General features: G+C 40.2%; 1 protein-coding gene across 1 annotated transcript; it reads left to right on the top strand.

The window, feature by feature from the left end:
• Positions 1-100: 100 nt before the first annotated feature.
• LOC124639587 (phagocyte signaling-impaired protein) lies at positions 101-14,998 on the top strand. Its single transcript, XM_047177022.1, has 12 exons — positions 101-143; positions 815-951; positions 1,051-1,275; positions 2,229-2,422; positions 2,805-3,497; positions 7,747-7,957; positions 8,608-8,730; positions 9,007-9,176; positions 10,759-10,949; positions 11,721-12,022; positions 12,834-13,057; positions 13,343-14,998. The coding sequence occupies exons 2-12, from the start codon at positions 885-887 to the stop codon at positions 13,700-13,702; spliced, it is 2,760 nt and encodes a 919-aa protein (XP_047032978.1). The 5' UTR covers positions 101-143; positions 815-884; the 3' UTR covers positions 13,703-14,998.
• Positions 14,999-16,604: the final 1,606 nt, after the last annotated feature.

Genomic DNA, 16,604 nt, shown 5'->3' with positions numbered 1-16,604 from the left:
TTCCGCATCCAAAATTCTTGACATTTTTTAGTTTTGCTTTGCAATGAAAAACTTAATATTCTCTATGGTTTTCTAAAGTGGCAACATTTCGCTGAACTGTCAATGTCAAGTGACATTACCACAGACAAAAATCGCAAAACAAACGTGCTGTCAAAGAGTAAAGTAAGGGAAAAGAGAGCCCACTCACGTGTTATTCTTGCAACCCAATTTGACAATGCGCCATCTTTCTCTAAATTGGCCCCGAACTACCTACATAGCTATAGCTATAAAAATATTATAATTATGCATCATATTCATAACATTTTCTATTAGGGTAAGTAGCACCATATAACTATAACATTGGTTATCGTTATAGTTACATGGTGCTACTTACCCTAATAGAAAATGTCATCGTTAATATAGTAAAAGGTCGAAGGAAAACAAATAATTATTATATATTACTTTTTATTTACGCGTGTATGCGGAATGCAAAAAACCGCCATATTGATATTATTATGATCGGTTTTGTTAAGTTACTTGGAATACTGACACCAGGTCTTTTTAGATGAAATTTGATATTTGTGCTTTTTTAAACCGTATTTAATTTATTCGCCTATTATATCTTTTTTTAAAGTGTCTAATATTTTCCTCATACTTTTCTCTAATTAATATTGCATAAATAATTTGATATTAACAAACAAAATCGATTATAGTGTAGTGCCATCTGTTGGTAATTTAAGGTATCTTTTAGATAGAAAATAGTTTCCGGGCCAAATAAAAGGTGGCGACTCTTCGTTTACTTAGCTGTCAAAATGTACGGAGTGTCCTCCCCCTGCGTGCTGTGAAAAAGCCTAAAAAGCACCGAAAGGCAATTTATTTTGCGAAAAAAACTTTATAAATGAAAAATGGCGGTGCGGCCACAGCACATGCACGACGGTGGTATTGTAGAGCGTCGGTTGCGACCAATTTACGGTAACAAGTTAGCTTGACCAAGAGTTGAATAATTCGGCCAACCTCTTATGAAAAGGGGTTGTTTTCCGATGAAAATATGTTGATTTATGGATTTTTCAGACTGGTTGGACAATGGGAATAATAAGAAGGCGCTTCAGGAAGCGGAGAAAGTGCTTAAAAAGAGTCCTTCTCTGCAAGCGGCCCGAGCTCTGAAAGCCCTAGCACTTTTTAGGTTAGGAAAGGGTCCAGAGGCGCACGTAGTTCTCGACGCCCTGGCTGATGAGAAGCCAAGTGACGACACCACGCTGCAGGCGATGACGATATCCTATAGAGAATCTCAGCAATGTAAGTTTTGCAACCAAAATGTTATGAACTAAAACCTCTAACTATATGCCTAAGTATACTAATAAGAATATTGACAAATCATTGTTTACTGTCACCCAAGTCTATTTGACTTCTAAACTTAATACCAGCCAGTCATGGCAGCCTTATAATCCTGAAGTCTGACAGAAAATCTACCTACTACTATTCTATTTATGTACATTGGCTACTGTTCTACAATATCCAGTTACATTTAATTTTACTTTTTATTATGTCACATAAATAATTCAATTTTGCAATCTGTTTTAAATGTGCAGTGTGACATACCTACTTGAAAACTCAACCTATTTTTGTATTAATTTAAAATATATATTTTTATATTAATCATGATGTAACTTGTAATTTTTAGCTCAGTGTAATATTTGTAAACAAGCTGTGCTCTATCCATGGGGTCCATATTATTTATTTCTTACCGAACATAATGGAGTGATAACAAAGAATTGAGTATTATAGTTCGGCCATTCAGAGAATGCGTTCCTGACACGTCGCGATTGAACTGACGACGTAACTTTGCAATGGCGTTGCAGTTACGATAAAAATATTTTTGCTGGTTGTTTACCGTTTTAACAATTGAGGAGCATTAAAACAACATTATTATATCAATAATCAATGAATGTAGTTACGTCGTCAGTTCAATCGCGACGTGTCAGGAACGCATTCTCTGAATGGCCGAACTATAGTTCTACTTTTGGATATGGGGCAGCAAATTATCTTTTTTAACAGTCACCTCCCAAACCTTGTCCCAACTATGTTGGGGTCGGCTTCCAGTCTGACCGGATGCAGCTGAGTACCAGTGTTTTACAAAAAGTGACCGACTATCTGACCTCCTCATCTCAGTTACCTGGGCTACTCAATACCAATAAACAATAATAAATATCAATAACAGTGTTCTTTTTAATTTTGTGTTTATTCCTCAGTGCACAAAGTATGCATGCTATACGAGAATGCGGTGAGGGCTGAACCAACAAGTGAAGAGTTGCACTCACATCTATTCATGTCTTACGTCCGGGTCGGAGACTATCGGTCTCAACAGCGGGCTGCGATGGCCCTCTACAAGTTTGCTCCCAAGAACCCGTACTATTTCTGGGCCGTTATGAGTATTGTTTTGCAGGTCTGTACCTATTACTTTTTCTCATTCACATATCAAAAGTAATAATAAAAAAAATATAAAAAAAAATTTATAAGTATTAGGTATGTATTATGTTATATTTATTTAAATATTACTTTTGTTATATCAATGCTCTTCTTTAACGGATCTGATAGTGTCAGTGTACTAATGAGTTTTGTAATGACTCAGCCATTTTGAACAATTGAATTCTTAAAAACCGTTTTTTTTCGGAAACTATTTTTAGACTATACTATTCTAGCTAAGACAGGAAAAAATTAGAATTTTTGAATTTGCTGCACCTATAAAAGGTTGCTAACCTACATGATTAAGTAAAATCTTCTATATGTGTTGATATGTTGTCTTCTATATGTTTTTATACCAACAGGCCAAAACATCAGAAGATAACACTAAAAAAGGCATCTTACTCGCCCTCGCCCAAAGAATGGTTGACAACTTCATTAGTGAGAACAAAATGGAAGCCGAACAAGAAGCTCGCCTCTACATCATGATTCTAGAACTCCAAGAAAAATGGGAGGACATCTTAAAGTTCATTGAGAGTCCTTTATACTCTCAGCTAGTCCCAGGATCTACCGCCCAAGCCTGCATACCATACTTAAAGAAACTCGGTCAATGGAAACGTCTCAACATGGTGTGCAAAGAGTTACTATGGGACAACCAAGACCGATGGGACTACTACGTCCCGTACTTTGACTCCGTCTTTCATCTGATGAAGGAGAATGAAGAAGACGCAGAGAACTCGATTGACAATACTGCGGAAAAGTGCCATGAATTTATCTGTCAGTTGGTGGAGAGTATGACATCGGGACGGACGTTGAGAGGTCCTTATTTAGCTAGATTGGAGTTGTGGAAGCGACTGGCGGTAGACGGTGACCCTACTACCCTTATTGGCAGTGGTTTGGCGTTATGTGTGCAATATCTAAGGGTGTTTGCGAACAAACCTTGTGCGGTACCAGACTTGAGGCCTTACCTTGGCATGATACCTCAGAAGGAAAGAGAGGAGAATTGTAGAGAGTTTTTGACGTGTCTCGGTTTTGATGAGAACAGTGAACCTGAATCGGTAAGTTAATGTATACCATACCTACCATTTTATATCATACTATTTCATGGGCGTAGCCAGCTTTGGGCAGCAGTCAACCTATCAGGGTGGGGCAGCAGTCAACCTATCCCCCGGGGGAGGGCGGAGGCCCTCCGATTTTTGTATCTTGAGTCGTTAATCTCAAACTTGTTAATCTCTTAATTTGAGAGGTTTATATTTTCAGGTACAGAAAATAAACAATCACACACAGGAAAAAAGCCAAAAGTAAGGGCATATAGATTCCGAATACGCGAGCAAAGCGAGCGCGAAATTTTTATCGGTTTTAAACCAAATATTACGTAAAATTTAGCCCAAATGTACCTAGGGTAAATACGCCAAATGTCGGCCCCCTTAGCGATTTTCTGATTGCGGTTCGCTATAGCACCGTCAGTTTCCAACGAAAGATAGTTTCTGATGCGGTTTTGGATAGTTTGATTAATCTATGTCATGTTTATGGGCATAAGATTGATATTTCTACGAAAAGAAAAAAGTAATAAGGCTTAGATGCGTCGAGAACAGAAAAACCCTAAAGTCGGCCATTCACGGCCCAAGGTCGGTCGCGTTTTTTCCAAATGTCGGCCGGGTATAGGCTGTTTTAAATTAAGGCAGTGACAAATATTATTAACATGATTTATTTTAGCAGAATTATAATATAATACTAAGTATACATTTGTAATTGTATTTGTTTAATTTATAGTAAAATATTTTTTTGTTTCCCCTAAACAAAAAAAGTCGTATTCACGACCAACCATTTATATTTTTTAAGCTAATAAGAACGGTTTAATAGATAGCAAGTATCAAACTATAAAGCTACCATAAACATGCCTACAATACTGTCAACTCCTACATTTAAACTTAACTCCTATACGATATAATGAATTATAATAAATAAATTATTTCATTTTGAGAAAATGAAAAATATAAAAGTATTTTTTCATCAGCCTGTATAGTGGCGCTTGAGTTCGAGGCTGGTCGACATTACGATTATTTACGATTCTAATGTCGGCCCCTATTTCTTGTACCTTATTTCTCGAGATTCAACTAATATCACCCCGGCCGTTATTTGGCTATTAAACGTTAAATAGATCTATTTGCCTATAAGCTTTGCAAATTCTCTTGTTAAGCCAACAGAATTAGTACAATAGGAATTTATAAAATAGACTGCATTTGCTTTAAGTCGGCCACGGCCGAGACTCCGGTTTTAAGTCAAAACTGTTGTCCTAATGGCGGCCTCCTATTTTTCCTTGAAAAATATACGCAAAACGCTGAAAAAACTATCTTAAAATATAGTAAAAATAACCCATTAGTGATAATCAAGCTTAAAACAAAAATAAATAAATGTTTTATCGTTCTAATATCAATCCCCAAAATGTGAGTATTCACTTCGAGTAAGCTACTTTACGTGCGAATTTGATGTTTCAACGGCGCAATCGCTACTGACGCTCAGTATGAGAAGAGTAAGTGACAGAATCGGATAGTAACGATTTGTACGTATAGAGTATAAACCAAGGTTGCAATTCGAGGAGCAAAACTAACACTTAATTACCTTTTGAATGAATGCAAGCTGAAAATGTACAGACGGCCGAAGTTTGGGGGGAGGCCGACATTTGGCGTATTTACCCTACTTAACTTTTTGTTTCTGGACAAATACAAAAAGAATATAGTTTCTGAATACGCGAGCGAAGCGAGCGCGAAATTTTAATTATTTTTTAAGACTCAAAACCAAAAACTACGTAAAATGTCGCCCAAATATACATGTTCATGAATGGGGGGAATAGGTACGACACACCCGATTTATGTCCATGCGAAAACCCCCTCGCTCGCATAGAAAAGTCGATAAAAATAAAGTTAGCGTATAGCAACGTCGCGCAGCTAAGCTTCGCGGACCACTTCGCGGAATGCCTCCAGGGACCGCCAGTGGTCCGCGGACCACCGGTTAAGAACCACTGTGCTAAACGATCGTTGTATTGTACAGGTCGTACATGGCTGGGCAAGCAAAATAGCCAGCGCGGTTTTTACACTAGGATAAAATTGCATTTCCGAAATTTTGATCACATCTACCAGTTCCATCTCCTTCAATGCATTATTTTTTGGATTAGATGGACGGCTCGGCTCGCTACGCCACATAGCAACTATTCTTTTAGGGAATACGGCTCGCTTTCAAATGACGCGCGCACCGCACACGTTCGGGAACTCAAGCGTGCATTTTGTTTTGATCGCGCTCTTTTCAAAGTCGACAATTTTTTTTGTGCAATAACTTACGGATAGTACATAATATGATTGTTGATGTTGTTAGTTAGAGTTAGTAAAAAAAACATTGTTTAATCAGACACCTTATAGGTCAGACAAGCGCGGATCCAGCCCTCAAAAAAGGTTGTGGTCACAGCTACTAGAAAATCGAAACTAGAAGCGGCTACTAGAAAAGTAAAAGTCGGAGCATGAACATGCTCATTAAAAATTATGCAAGTCGTTTATGAACTTTTGAATGAAATTATTTCCTTTTTTTTTGAGCATCAGGACTTTGGCATTAGGAATGAAAATAAACTTAGGAGGAAGTTGGACCCGATAAAAAAAAATAGTTTCGATCCAAACCTATTTCAATCAATAATTTATAGTAGCCAGTAAGCCAATATAGGGAGGGTTTGACGCATTTGGTGCACTTCTCAACTACCAGTGGCGGCATAGCATCGGGTGGCACCCCGGGCTGCTACCTATTGAGCACTCCAAAAAAGAAACGACAAAATAAAATTACGAACCAATCTAATAATGCTAAAAAAAACTTTTTTTTTTAATATATCTAAACTCATATTATGCTCACTATCAGTTTCGTCTCTAGCTTATGTACCGGGTGCAATCATTACTAAAGCACCCCTATGTATGGAAAGATTGTGAGTAGTTTTGTTTTTTGTGCGAGCGTAGCAAGCCGGAACATTTTTTACATTTCGTCGTAGTTACTAAGTTATAAAACTAAAAGCGAAGACGTGGTATAAAACCGTATAAATTTGCGCGAGCGTAGCGAGCGCAAAATTTTGGAGTCTTGGGACACGAAATCACAGAAACAAGTAAAAAAAAAGCCACTGCTAAGTGAAAAAACCGCGAGCGTAGCGAGTGCGAGATTTTTTGAGTTTTGGTACTGTTTTGTACAAAAAAATGTAAAATAGTGACTATTGTAAATAATAATAATTTTATTGTAATAGACAGCTGTGTTGCTGGGAAGTTTGTTTTGTTCTTCACCGCTTCTTGTTAACCAGAAAGTCCTGAAAGAGGGCGTTATGGGGGTGCTATCCTTTTCTACTTTCAATTTTAACTTAAACTAATCTAACTTTTTCGACATTGGACTTAAACCACCGCAAAGTGAAAAAGCCGCGAGCGTAGCGAGCGCGAATTTTTTTGAGTTTTGGGACACAAAAGTACCTCAAAAACTAAAGCTGTAAGAAAAAAAATATGGTGATCTCGAATTAGTAAACAACAGTCATAAAATTAAATGCAACAAAAAAAATATTATTTTGTTCCCTAGTGTTATCATCAGCCTATCGTAAAAGTGTGATGTCACAAGTCTAGGTAATAAGGTTGTGGGCATGCCCATCGTGCCCACAACGGTGGATCCGCCCTTGAGGTCAGAGCCAGGGCCCAGGGTGGAGCAAGTGCCCCAGCTTGCCCCAGTGTGGCTACGCCCATGCACTATTTCACAAATCAGAAATGAATGTGAAATGGTATCAGACCTCGTAAGAAACGCGATATTCCATACCAAAGAGTCAATCTCGGTTATAACATTTTTAGGGTTCCGTACCCAAAGGGTAAAACGGGACCCTATAGTTTTCGCTCCTCTGTCCGTCCGTCCGTCCGTCCGTCCGTCTGTCACCAGGCTGTATCTCATTAACCGTGATAGTTAGAGAGCTGAAATTTTCACAGATGATGTATTTCTGTTGCCGCTATAACAACAAATACTGAAAACTAGAATAAAATAAATATTTTGGTTTTTTTTTGCTAATTTTTGCTCTGGTACGGAACCCTTCGTGCGCGAGTCCGACTCGCACTTGACCGGTTTTTTTTAACTATGTATTCGAAAATTATTACTATCTTTTTTTGAAAACACAATCAATAGACAGCACACCCAGTATTGTGACGATTAATCATCATTCATCCTCTTATCTTATATAATATGTAGTATATTACTTAGGAAAAAAAACATACAAAAAATCTTAATAAATTCTTCCTAATTCACCCACAGCCTGATGACATCCAACGCCACGTCTCCTGTCTATCCGCATGGCGGCTGGTGGCGGCGCCCCTGCCGGCGGGCGAAGCCCTAGCGCTGGCGACCACGCTCCGCGGCCACTACGTGCGCTGTCTCAACAAGGGGCTTGTCACTTCTACGGTCACCGAGTTCTGTGCTACTGACTCCTATGGCATACTCGCTGCTCATCATTATTACTATGCTGGTAAGATTATTTGCAAATGGGCTAAATTATAAATAAGCTTATAAAAAAGGCTATATTTTTTTACAAGAATATGGGAGTTCCTGCCCAATCATAGGCCATGTGCATAAATGAATTGAATTAATATTTTTTTTCACTGATTCCCACTGAAAAGTGCTTCTTCGTTATGGCAGTTAAGGTTCTGACTTCTGACTACCTTATTTAGCCACAAGCTCACTCAAGGCGAGATAAATATTGCCCATTTGCACATGCATCATGAAAGAGCGATCAAACATTATCCTTCTGCAATATATTCTTAGTACGATAAACATGAAGTGTACCTACATATAATTTTACATTAGAACGCCGATTAACCGAATCGCCAATTATCCTAATCATTCCTTCTGTCAGTGCTACTATGCACCTCTATTATTGTTGTGAATTTTTAAATTTTGTATTTTTGTGAAGGCTTGATGGGGGTTGCAACTTACTCTGATCTACATTTTCAAGTCAACTTTATTGTAGAACTATGTTTGTTAAACGTTATTCTAGGTATGTCAGTTCGTTTCTCTTCCTTACCGATCTATGTTCGTTTATCCGAATTAACCCTGGTCCCAATTCATTCGGATAATCGGCGTTCTGCTGCAATTTATTTGTATGTGATCTCTCCCCAGGAGTGCAGCAGCAGAGTTCAGCCCCTGTAGTGGAGGCACTATGCTTACTGGAGCTGGTGTTGCACCACTCGCCAGCTAACTTCCATGCCAAGCTGCTTCTAGTCAAACTATACCATCTGTTAGGTAAGTAGTAAGGCTGAGACATTTGTCACCAAGAATTAAGCTGGTACAACCTTAATTCAGGATGTTTATTTTGAAACATTTTTAAATATCATTCATAATAATGAATTTACACACAACACTATGTAAAAAATAAAATGAAGTCTCTGTGAACTTTGCACTGTCTAACAGACAACCCCGACAGTAGCTCCTACCGGGTCCAATTCTGTGGTGAACAAACTCTTCAGCTTTACAATATTTATATAGATGACTGAATAACAAAACGAATATTGTTTACAGGTAACGCGCTAGCAGCTGACAGCATATACCAGCGTTTAGAAGTGAAACACATACAACTGGTGTCACTAGGGTGGCTACACTGTGCCCGCTTAGCCCCCGCCTGCGTGGCTAGCCGGGCCCTGCAGCTGCTGGCAGACACCCGCACCTTCCTCAAACACCACGGCAAGGATGTGAGTATCACGTGAGTGGACTGGAGTCACTAGGGGGGCTACACTGTGCCCGCTTAGCCCCCGCCTGCGTGGCTAGCCGGGCCCTGCAGCTGCTGGCAGACACCCGCACCTTCCTCAAACACCACGGCAAGGATGTGAGTATCACGTGAGTGGACCGGAGTCACTAGGGGGGCTACACTGTGCCCGCTTAGCCCCCGCCTGCGTGGCTAGCCGGGCCCTGCAGCTGCTGGCAGACACCCGCACCTTCCTCAAACACCACGGCAAGGATGTGAGTATCACGTGAGTGGACTGGAGTCACTAGGGGGGCTACACTGTGCCCGCTTAGCCCCCGCCTGCGTGGCTAGCCGGGCCCTGCAGCTGCTGGCAGACACCCGCACCTTCCTCAAACACCACGGCAAGGATGTGAGTATCACGTGAGTGGACCGGAGTCACTAGGGGGGCTACACTGTGCCTGCTTAGCCCCCGCCTGCGTGGCTAGCCGGGCCCTGCAGCTGCTGGCAGACACCCGCACCTTCCTCAAACACCACGGCAAGGATGTGAGTATCACGAGAGTGGACTGGAGTCACTAGGGGGGCTACACTGTGCCCGCTTAGCCCCCGCCTGCGTGGCTAGCCGGGCCCTGCAGCTGCTGGCAGACACCCGCACCTTCCTCAAACACCACGGCAAGGATGTGAGTATCACGTGAGTGGACTGGAGTCACTAGGGGGGCTACACTGTGCCCGCTTAGCCCCCGCCTGCGTGGCTAGCCGGGCCCTGTAGCTGCTGGCAGACACCCGAACCTTCCTCAAACACCACGGCAAGGATGTGAGTATCACGTGAGTGGACTGGAGTCACTAGGGGGGCTACACTGTGCCCGCTTAGCCCCCGCCTGCGTGGCTAGCCGGGCCCTGCAGCTGCTGGCAGACACCCGCACCTTCCTCAAACACCACGGCAAGGATGTGAGTATCACGTGAGTGGACTGGAGTCACTAGGGGGGCTACACTGTGCCCGCTTACCCCCGCCTGCGTGGCTAGCCGGGCCCTGCAGCTGCTGGCAGACACCCGCACCTTCCTCAAACACCACGGCAAGGATGTGAGTATCACGTGAGTGGACTGGAGTCACTAGGGGGGCTACACTGTGCCCGCTTAGCCCCCGCCTGCGTGGCTAGCCAGGCCCTGCAGCTGCTGGCAGACACCCGCACCTTCCTCAAACACCACGGCAAGGATGTGAGTAGGGCAGTTCGTAAGGAATGATATAGGGGGGTAGTACATAAGCAGCCAAATTAGGGAAAGAATATAGGGAGCATATAGGGGTAATACAACATGCAAGTCAATTGTTCTATGCCTACAGTGCCCGCTGCAGTAGATCCGCCAATGCTGTCGTTACAGGTAATCATTTTACACTGTCTATCTACTTCTTCTTTATTCTGACACTCCTACAGCGGGCCTGCTGAAATAGATTTGCTAGTAACTGGGTTTAGGAGGCTCCTTGTACTCAGCTCCGTCGTGAAGACTGGAAGCCGACCCCAAAATACTTGGAAAAAGGCTAGGCAGTTGATGATAAATTGTTAAATAACTAAATGACCCGATTTGTACCATTCCAGAGCGTCGAACACCTTACCTACGCCTACAAGTATGGCACGTTCGAGAAGCTGGTGGAGCTAGGTCTGTGGGGGGGGCGGCTGCAGGCCTGCGCGTGGGGAGGGGCGGCGGCTCGGGAGCAGGCTCTGTTGGCTCAGCTGGCTGGGCCACCTACGCTGCTGCATCAGCCCGCCCGGCTGCCGGCAGTGCCTACGTATGTACCAACACAAAAATATATTTATATATCGTCGGGGATAATTGGGGAAGCCGGGGCGGGTTGCTAGTTTTAAATAACTTAAAAAAAATATTTTTTCGTGTCTTGTATATTGAAATTTCTAACCGCCATTAACTTTAATTTTTTTCTATAATAGAAGTCTATAATATACATAGGTATAAAGCTTCCCGGTTACGTCTGATAATTAAACGGTGACCGATTTTTTGTAGGAGAAAAATGGAATACACTGATAGCAATAGTGCAACGCAGACGTCCAATTAAAAGTCGGGCAATAGATTGTAATCAGATAGTCGTACAAAATCGACCCGATTATCTGTCGGCTGACGGCAGCGGGCAGAATCAGAAATAACCTGTCTCAATTCAAAAATTATCTATACATATAATAAAATGATAGGAAACTCAAAACTGTACATTGAATACTTTTTTTTAAAGAATACTTGGGGGGTGATCCATAATTGATTCTGAACCCAAATATGTAGTTTTTAGAATTTTTGTCTGTTTGTCTGTATGTTTGTCCCGGATAAACTCAAAAAGTACTGCATGGATTTAAATCAAATTTTGCTTGACTATTACCTGGGGGCCGGTTCAACACATAGGCTATATATGATCACGCTATCACCTATGGGGGATGGGCAATCAACGATTAAATGAACGAAATTGGAAAATTTGAAATTCTATATTGCCCCCGCAGACGAAGTCGCGGGCAACAGCTAGTACATAATATACATATTATTTTTTTCTCCTTTACAGTGACAACCGTGATTTAAATGCGATCGTAAACTTTGAGCCGCCTCAACTTCAAGACGAGAACTTAAAAGCCCGCACTTTTGACCAAGAAGTCTCCTACCTACGTCTCAAAGATGGCCTTGTGTCGGCCATCGCTCTATGCATAGAGTTGGCCGACAGTCGGCCGACGGAAGAGAAGAAGGCCCACTATGCACTGTTGAATACGTGCATAGACAACTTTAGTGCGGCCATGGATAAGTGCCGGCAAGTGTACTGTGAGAAGGAAAGAATTAGTATATCGGCGCCGTTCCCTTCTAGGATTATTGGTGAGTTTTTTTTAGTTATGTAAGATAATTTCAAATGTGATTTGAACGACACGGTCAATTAAACAGAATTGTGTTTCTTTTCAACCACTTTTCAAACTTCTCGTAGACCTCTTGTTTGTCTTGTCATGTCACGATCTTACTCGTTGACGTTTGTGGCGCGGGAAAATTTAAATCCAAGAAAATATTATTTTTCTTTACAAGTATTTTGTTGTTTGTGTTAGGATGTCTTTACTGCAGTATTACTTGTGTTGTGTGGGATCGAGTTTGAGCGATAAGATAAAACTGCCTGTCTCCTATAAATTGATGGAAATTAGTTCAACAATGTTAGCATAAAATCGTAATAACTCAACCCAACTTGTTTTCAAATCTAAAGAAGACATTATAAAGCTGGAGAGCTTTTTTGTGTCTTTGTTTGAATGATGATTTCAAAAATTCTTTCAGTGTTAGATACCTTATCAAGGAAGGCTATACTTTTTATCCGATATAGTTTCCATTATAATGAAGATCTTATATAAAATTTAATAATTATTATTTTATTTTTCTAATTTAATTGATAAGTGCCTCACGCATTAGATTGTAAGTATCGATAAAGTTAGTGATAAGGTTGTTGAATAAATAAATATTATTCCTTTTGTCTCAATCCTTCCAAAGGTTGTCCGTAAGAGATCGCTTTTAGCGATAAGACCTCCCATTGTGACACCGACTTTAAAATCTTTTGTACTTGTTGTATTTTAATTGGTGTTAATAATAAAGAGTAGGTATATGTATGTGTAGAGTGTTCATAATAAAGAGTATATCTATCTATTCGTAGCATTCGTAAACTCGCCGGTGCCATACCGGGAGCTATACAGCACGGTGCTCCGCCTGGTGGGCTCGCTGGCGCTGTGCCGCGCGGACGACGCGCACGCCGCCAGCGACGCGGCCGCGCGACTGCTGCCCCGCGCGGACGACCAGCTACGCGCGGAGCTGCAACTCGTCGGCGACGCTGTGTGGAACATGCGGGAACGACTTGAGAGCCTGTCTAATTATCTAGAGGTACGTTATAATCCAAACTAATATTATAAATGCGAAAGTAACTCTGTCTGTCTGTCTTTTCTCCACGATACGAACCTACTGAACCGATTTGTGCGAAATTTGGCACAGACATAGTTTGGAACTTGAGGAAGGACATAGGATAGTGTTTATAACAAAAAATATAAAATCGTAAAAAACGAATTTGACCGTTACTTTTACTTTATGACATTACTTTGGCTTTTACTTTTGATGAAGAAACTGGCTGTTAATCATTAACTGACTTTATTTATTTTCTTTACATTCCAGTTCGTAGGTATAATAACGTTTTTGCTGGGCGTCTGCAACGAGCTGTTCTCGCCCGCCAACACCAAGAAATCGAAGAAGAAAACGAGCCAGTCCCCCGATGAACTCAAAACTTCAGAGCTGCTGAATAAACTCAACGCAGCTGTACAGAACTCCATCACTTTCATAGAAAACATACTAGACGAATGGCCTAAGTACAATTTCCCTAACGAACTGCACGAAACTTTCAGCAAATTAATCCTAGACGAAAAATACCAAAGCCCTGTAGAAAATAAACTCAAAAACGGACGCGACGACATGCTCAACGATGTTAGAAATATTCTCAAAAGAAAATCTAAGTACCTTAAGAGTCTGCTACAATGATGCCTTGAGCTTAGTGCTTGTACGAAATAATTAAGTATTGTTTTTTTATAATAAATATACATATCTTGTAAATACTTCTGTCTTTGCTGTTCGTCGGTGATTTGAACGTTTTAAAAACAGCTGTATAGTTATCGGCACGACTCTTGAGCTCTGACCTACATCTGCGCAGAAGTGATTTATTTGCAAAGAACCGATCCCAAGTGACGGCTATGACGCGATGCACTGCGGGCCAATCACCGCTTTAGCCCGCCCCCGCGCCTCACTTCATAACACAAAAGGGACCCAATAAATTACTTCTGCGCAGGTGAAGGTCAGAGCTCAAGATTCGAGCCGATAACTATAATATAATCATACAATAATATAAATCTTATTTCATCAGATTAGTTCAGGACTGGATGTCAATAATTTTACAATCAGTAAAAGCAAGCTGGTTTGAAAATGTTAAATAAATAGGTATACAGAATTTTGCCTTATTACGAATGTTAAGATACGAAATAGAAATGTAAGACAGTCAACATTACATCCAGCTTTCGAGCTTTACGATCACGTAACCCCGACTTTATACTCGTAAGCTGATTAAAAATTACGTAAGTGACTTCCGTAAATTACAACTTCATAGAAATTGCATTTGCAAAAGGACAATGGGCGAAATGTTTGGATGTTGGTCTACTCCCCCTCTAGTAATGAGTCATACATCATTTGAAAGGTCTTTTCAAGCGTTACATTTTGTACTAACATTCTACTTAATTCTTAGTACTTTAGAAGTTAGAGCTTATTTTAGATTATATTATCGATAAGTGTTTTCAGTTTTTAAATCCCTTCTCTACTAATAAATTATAATTCACTGGAAAGGTCTTTTTAAACATTTCGTACTAAAATACCTCTAACAAATTGTCAGTACTTTACTAGTTACAACAGATTTTAGACATAGTTATTATTTCACTAAACACGTTCTAACTCCCTAAATACTAACAAATGACAATCGCCGCCATACAAGAAAATACTCTACATAACACAAGCTTTCTATTGATATATCACTTAATGCTAGAGGAGAGGTAGACCAAAACGCTCATTGTCCTTTATCGTATATTTACATAAGCTTACCAGTGTAAAGTCGGGGTAAGGCTTTTAACACACTGACTTCGGACTCGAGAAGAGCGATTTTAATCCTACTTAGGTTTTGCGACAGTGTAAACGAGCCTTAACACAGTGTGCACCATTTCGTTGAGTATGTATTCACTACTAGTCTTCCTGTCTTCAAAATGCTGATAAAATAAAAAATGTATAAAGTCACTATCTGCAAGTTTCATTTTTATAGTAATACTAGCGACCCGCCCCGACTCCGCACGGGATATCAGTGTTTTCCCATAATATACATATAATATACATATACATATAAACATATAAATATAAATATACATATAAACCTTCCTTTTAAATCTATTAAAAAAACCGCATGAAATTCAGTTGTGTAGTTATGAAAATCTAAGCGTACAAAGGGAAACAGAAAAAGCGTATAACGTTGTTCCTTGCTAGCTCTAAGAATAGGCTAGAAATTATAAAACTAAAAATCATTACAATAGATTTATTCTAAAACGATTAATAAAACACCTTAATTGAACCAATAGAAACACAATTAATTACTGGGGCCCGACTCTCCTAAGTTAATAATGTCAAAATCGAATCGCAATAACAGTTTTAACCATATCGGGCATTCTGCTACTAATAAAAGACCAATCGTATTCGATTGACATTTGATTGGTGTGCGATTGGTCTGCTATTTTGGTGATTTTGGTCTATACGGTAGTTTGCTGCACAACCATTTTGCAATCGTAAATCATTTGCAGACAAAATGATTCATTATTGAATGACAGAAAAGGATAAAAACGTTTATTTCAAAGAAAAAATAGCGGAATGCCTACATACGCTTCAATCGTAATCGAGTCGGGATCGGATCTCAGGAGGATATTAACTTAGGAGAATCGGGCCCCTGCGCGCACGATGTGCACAGCCTAGGTCCTTGGACTACCGAACCGATTTGGAAAGATTTCTCACTGTTCGGAAGCTACACTATCCCCGTGTAACATCGGCTATATTTTACCCAGGCACGGGAAGTAAAACCGGGTTAAACGGGTTAACCGTCAAATCCGTAGCGGACCCCAATCGGGGTCTAAACATCAATGTCACCGTAAGCTCGGTTTAGACCCCAATTGGGGTCTGCGAATCAGTCATACACTTTCCTAATTATTTACGCTCATATTTATTTTCTTTCCAATCAAACCACATTTGTGAGTACTAAATAAAATAACTAAATAAATTTAAATTATTTTTACGCATTCAAACCTTTCATATTTAGCATCCCGTTAGAAATATACCTTTTTAAAATCCAATCGTAATTACCGGGAATTCTGATCGAACTCGCCATGTTTGTTTACATTAGTTGTTTTTTTTAAATTTGAAGACGCATAGACAAGATGGCGACGGTGATAGAAGTTTTGCATCGAATGATCCGATTCGTTAAAATAAAGAATCGATTTAATAATTTTATATTATAATATTACTAAATTGCACTTTTGTATAGGTACTTACCATAATCTGAAAATAAATTAGGAAAAGTAAAATGACTTAATTTATTTTGAAAAAAATGCTAGAAAATCAGTGGTAGAAAATACGTTGTAGCCGGAATAAAAAAAATCTTCGGTTTTTAGGGTTTCTGAAGACGGCAAATGAAGACTTATTTATTTCTTCGGGTGTTTTATGTGCAGGATTCCTGTAGACCTGCCAAACTTAATGGCGATTCGTTACTTCCAACTTTTTAACTGAGCGGCAAAGCTATTTGACGAGAGCCGTAGTTAGGTGTAGTTATCGCAAAATTTTATGACGATTTCATTGTTTGAAAGGG

Source organism: Helicoverpa zea, chromosome 19, assembly GCF_022581195.2.
Source record: "Helicoverpa zea isolate HzStark_Cry1AcR chromosome 19, ilHelZeax1.1, whole genome shotgun sequence".
In the NCBI taxonomy this organism is placed as follows: Eukaryota; Metazoa; Arthropoda; class Insecta; order Lepidoptera; family Noctuidae; genus Helicoverpa; species Helicoverpa zea.
Note: the sequence above shows the minus strand (reverse complement) of the source record. Positions and strands in the feature narration are given on the sequence as shown.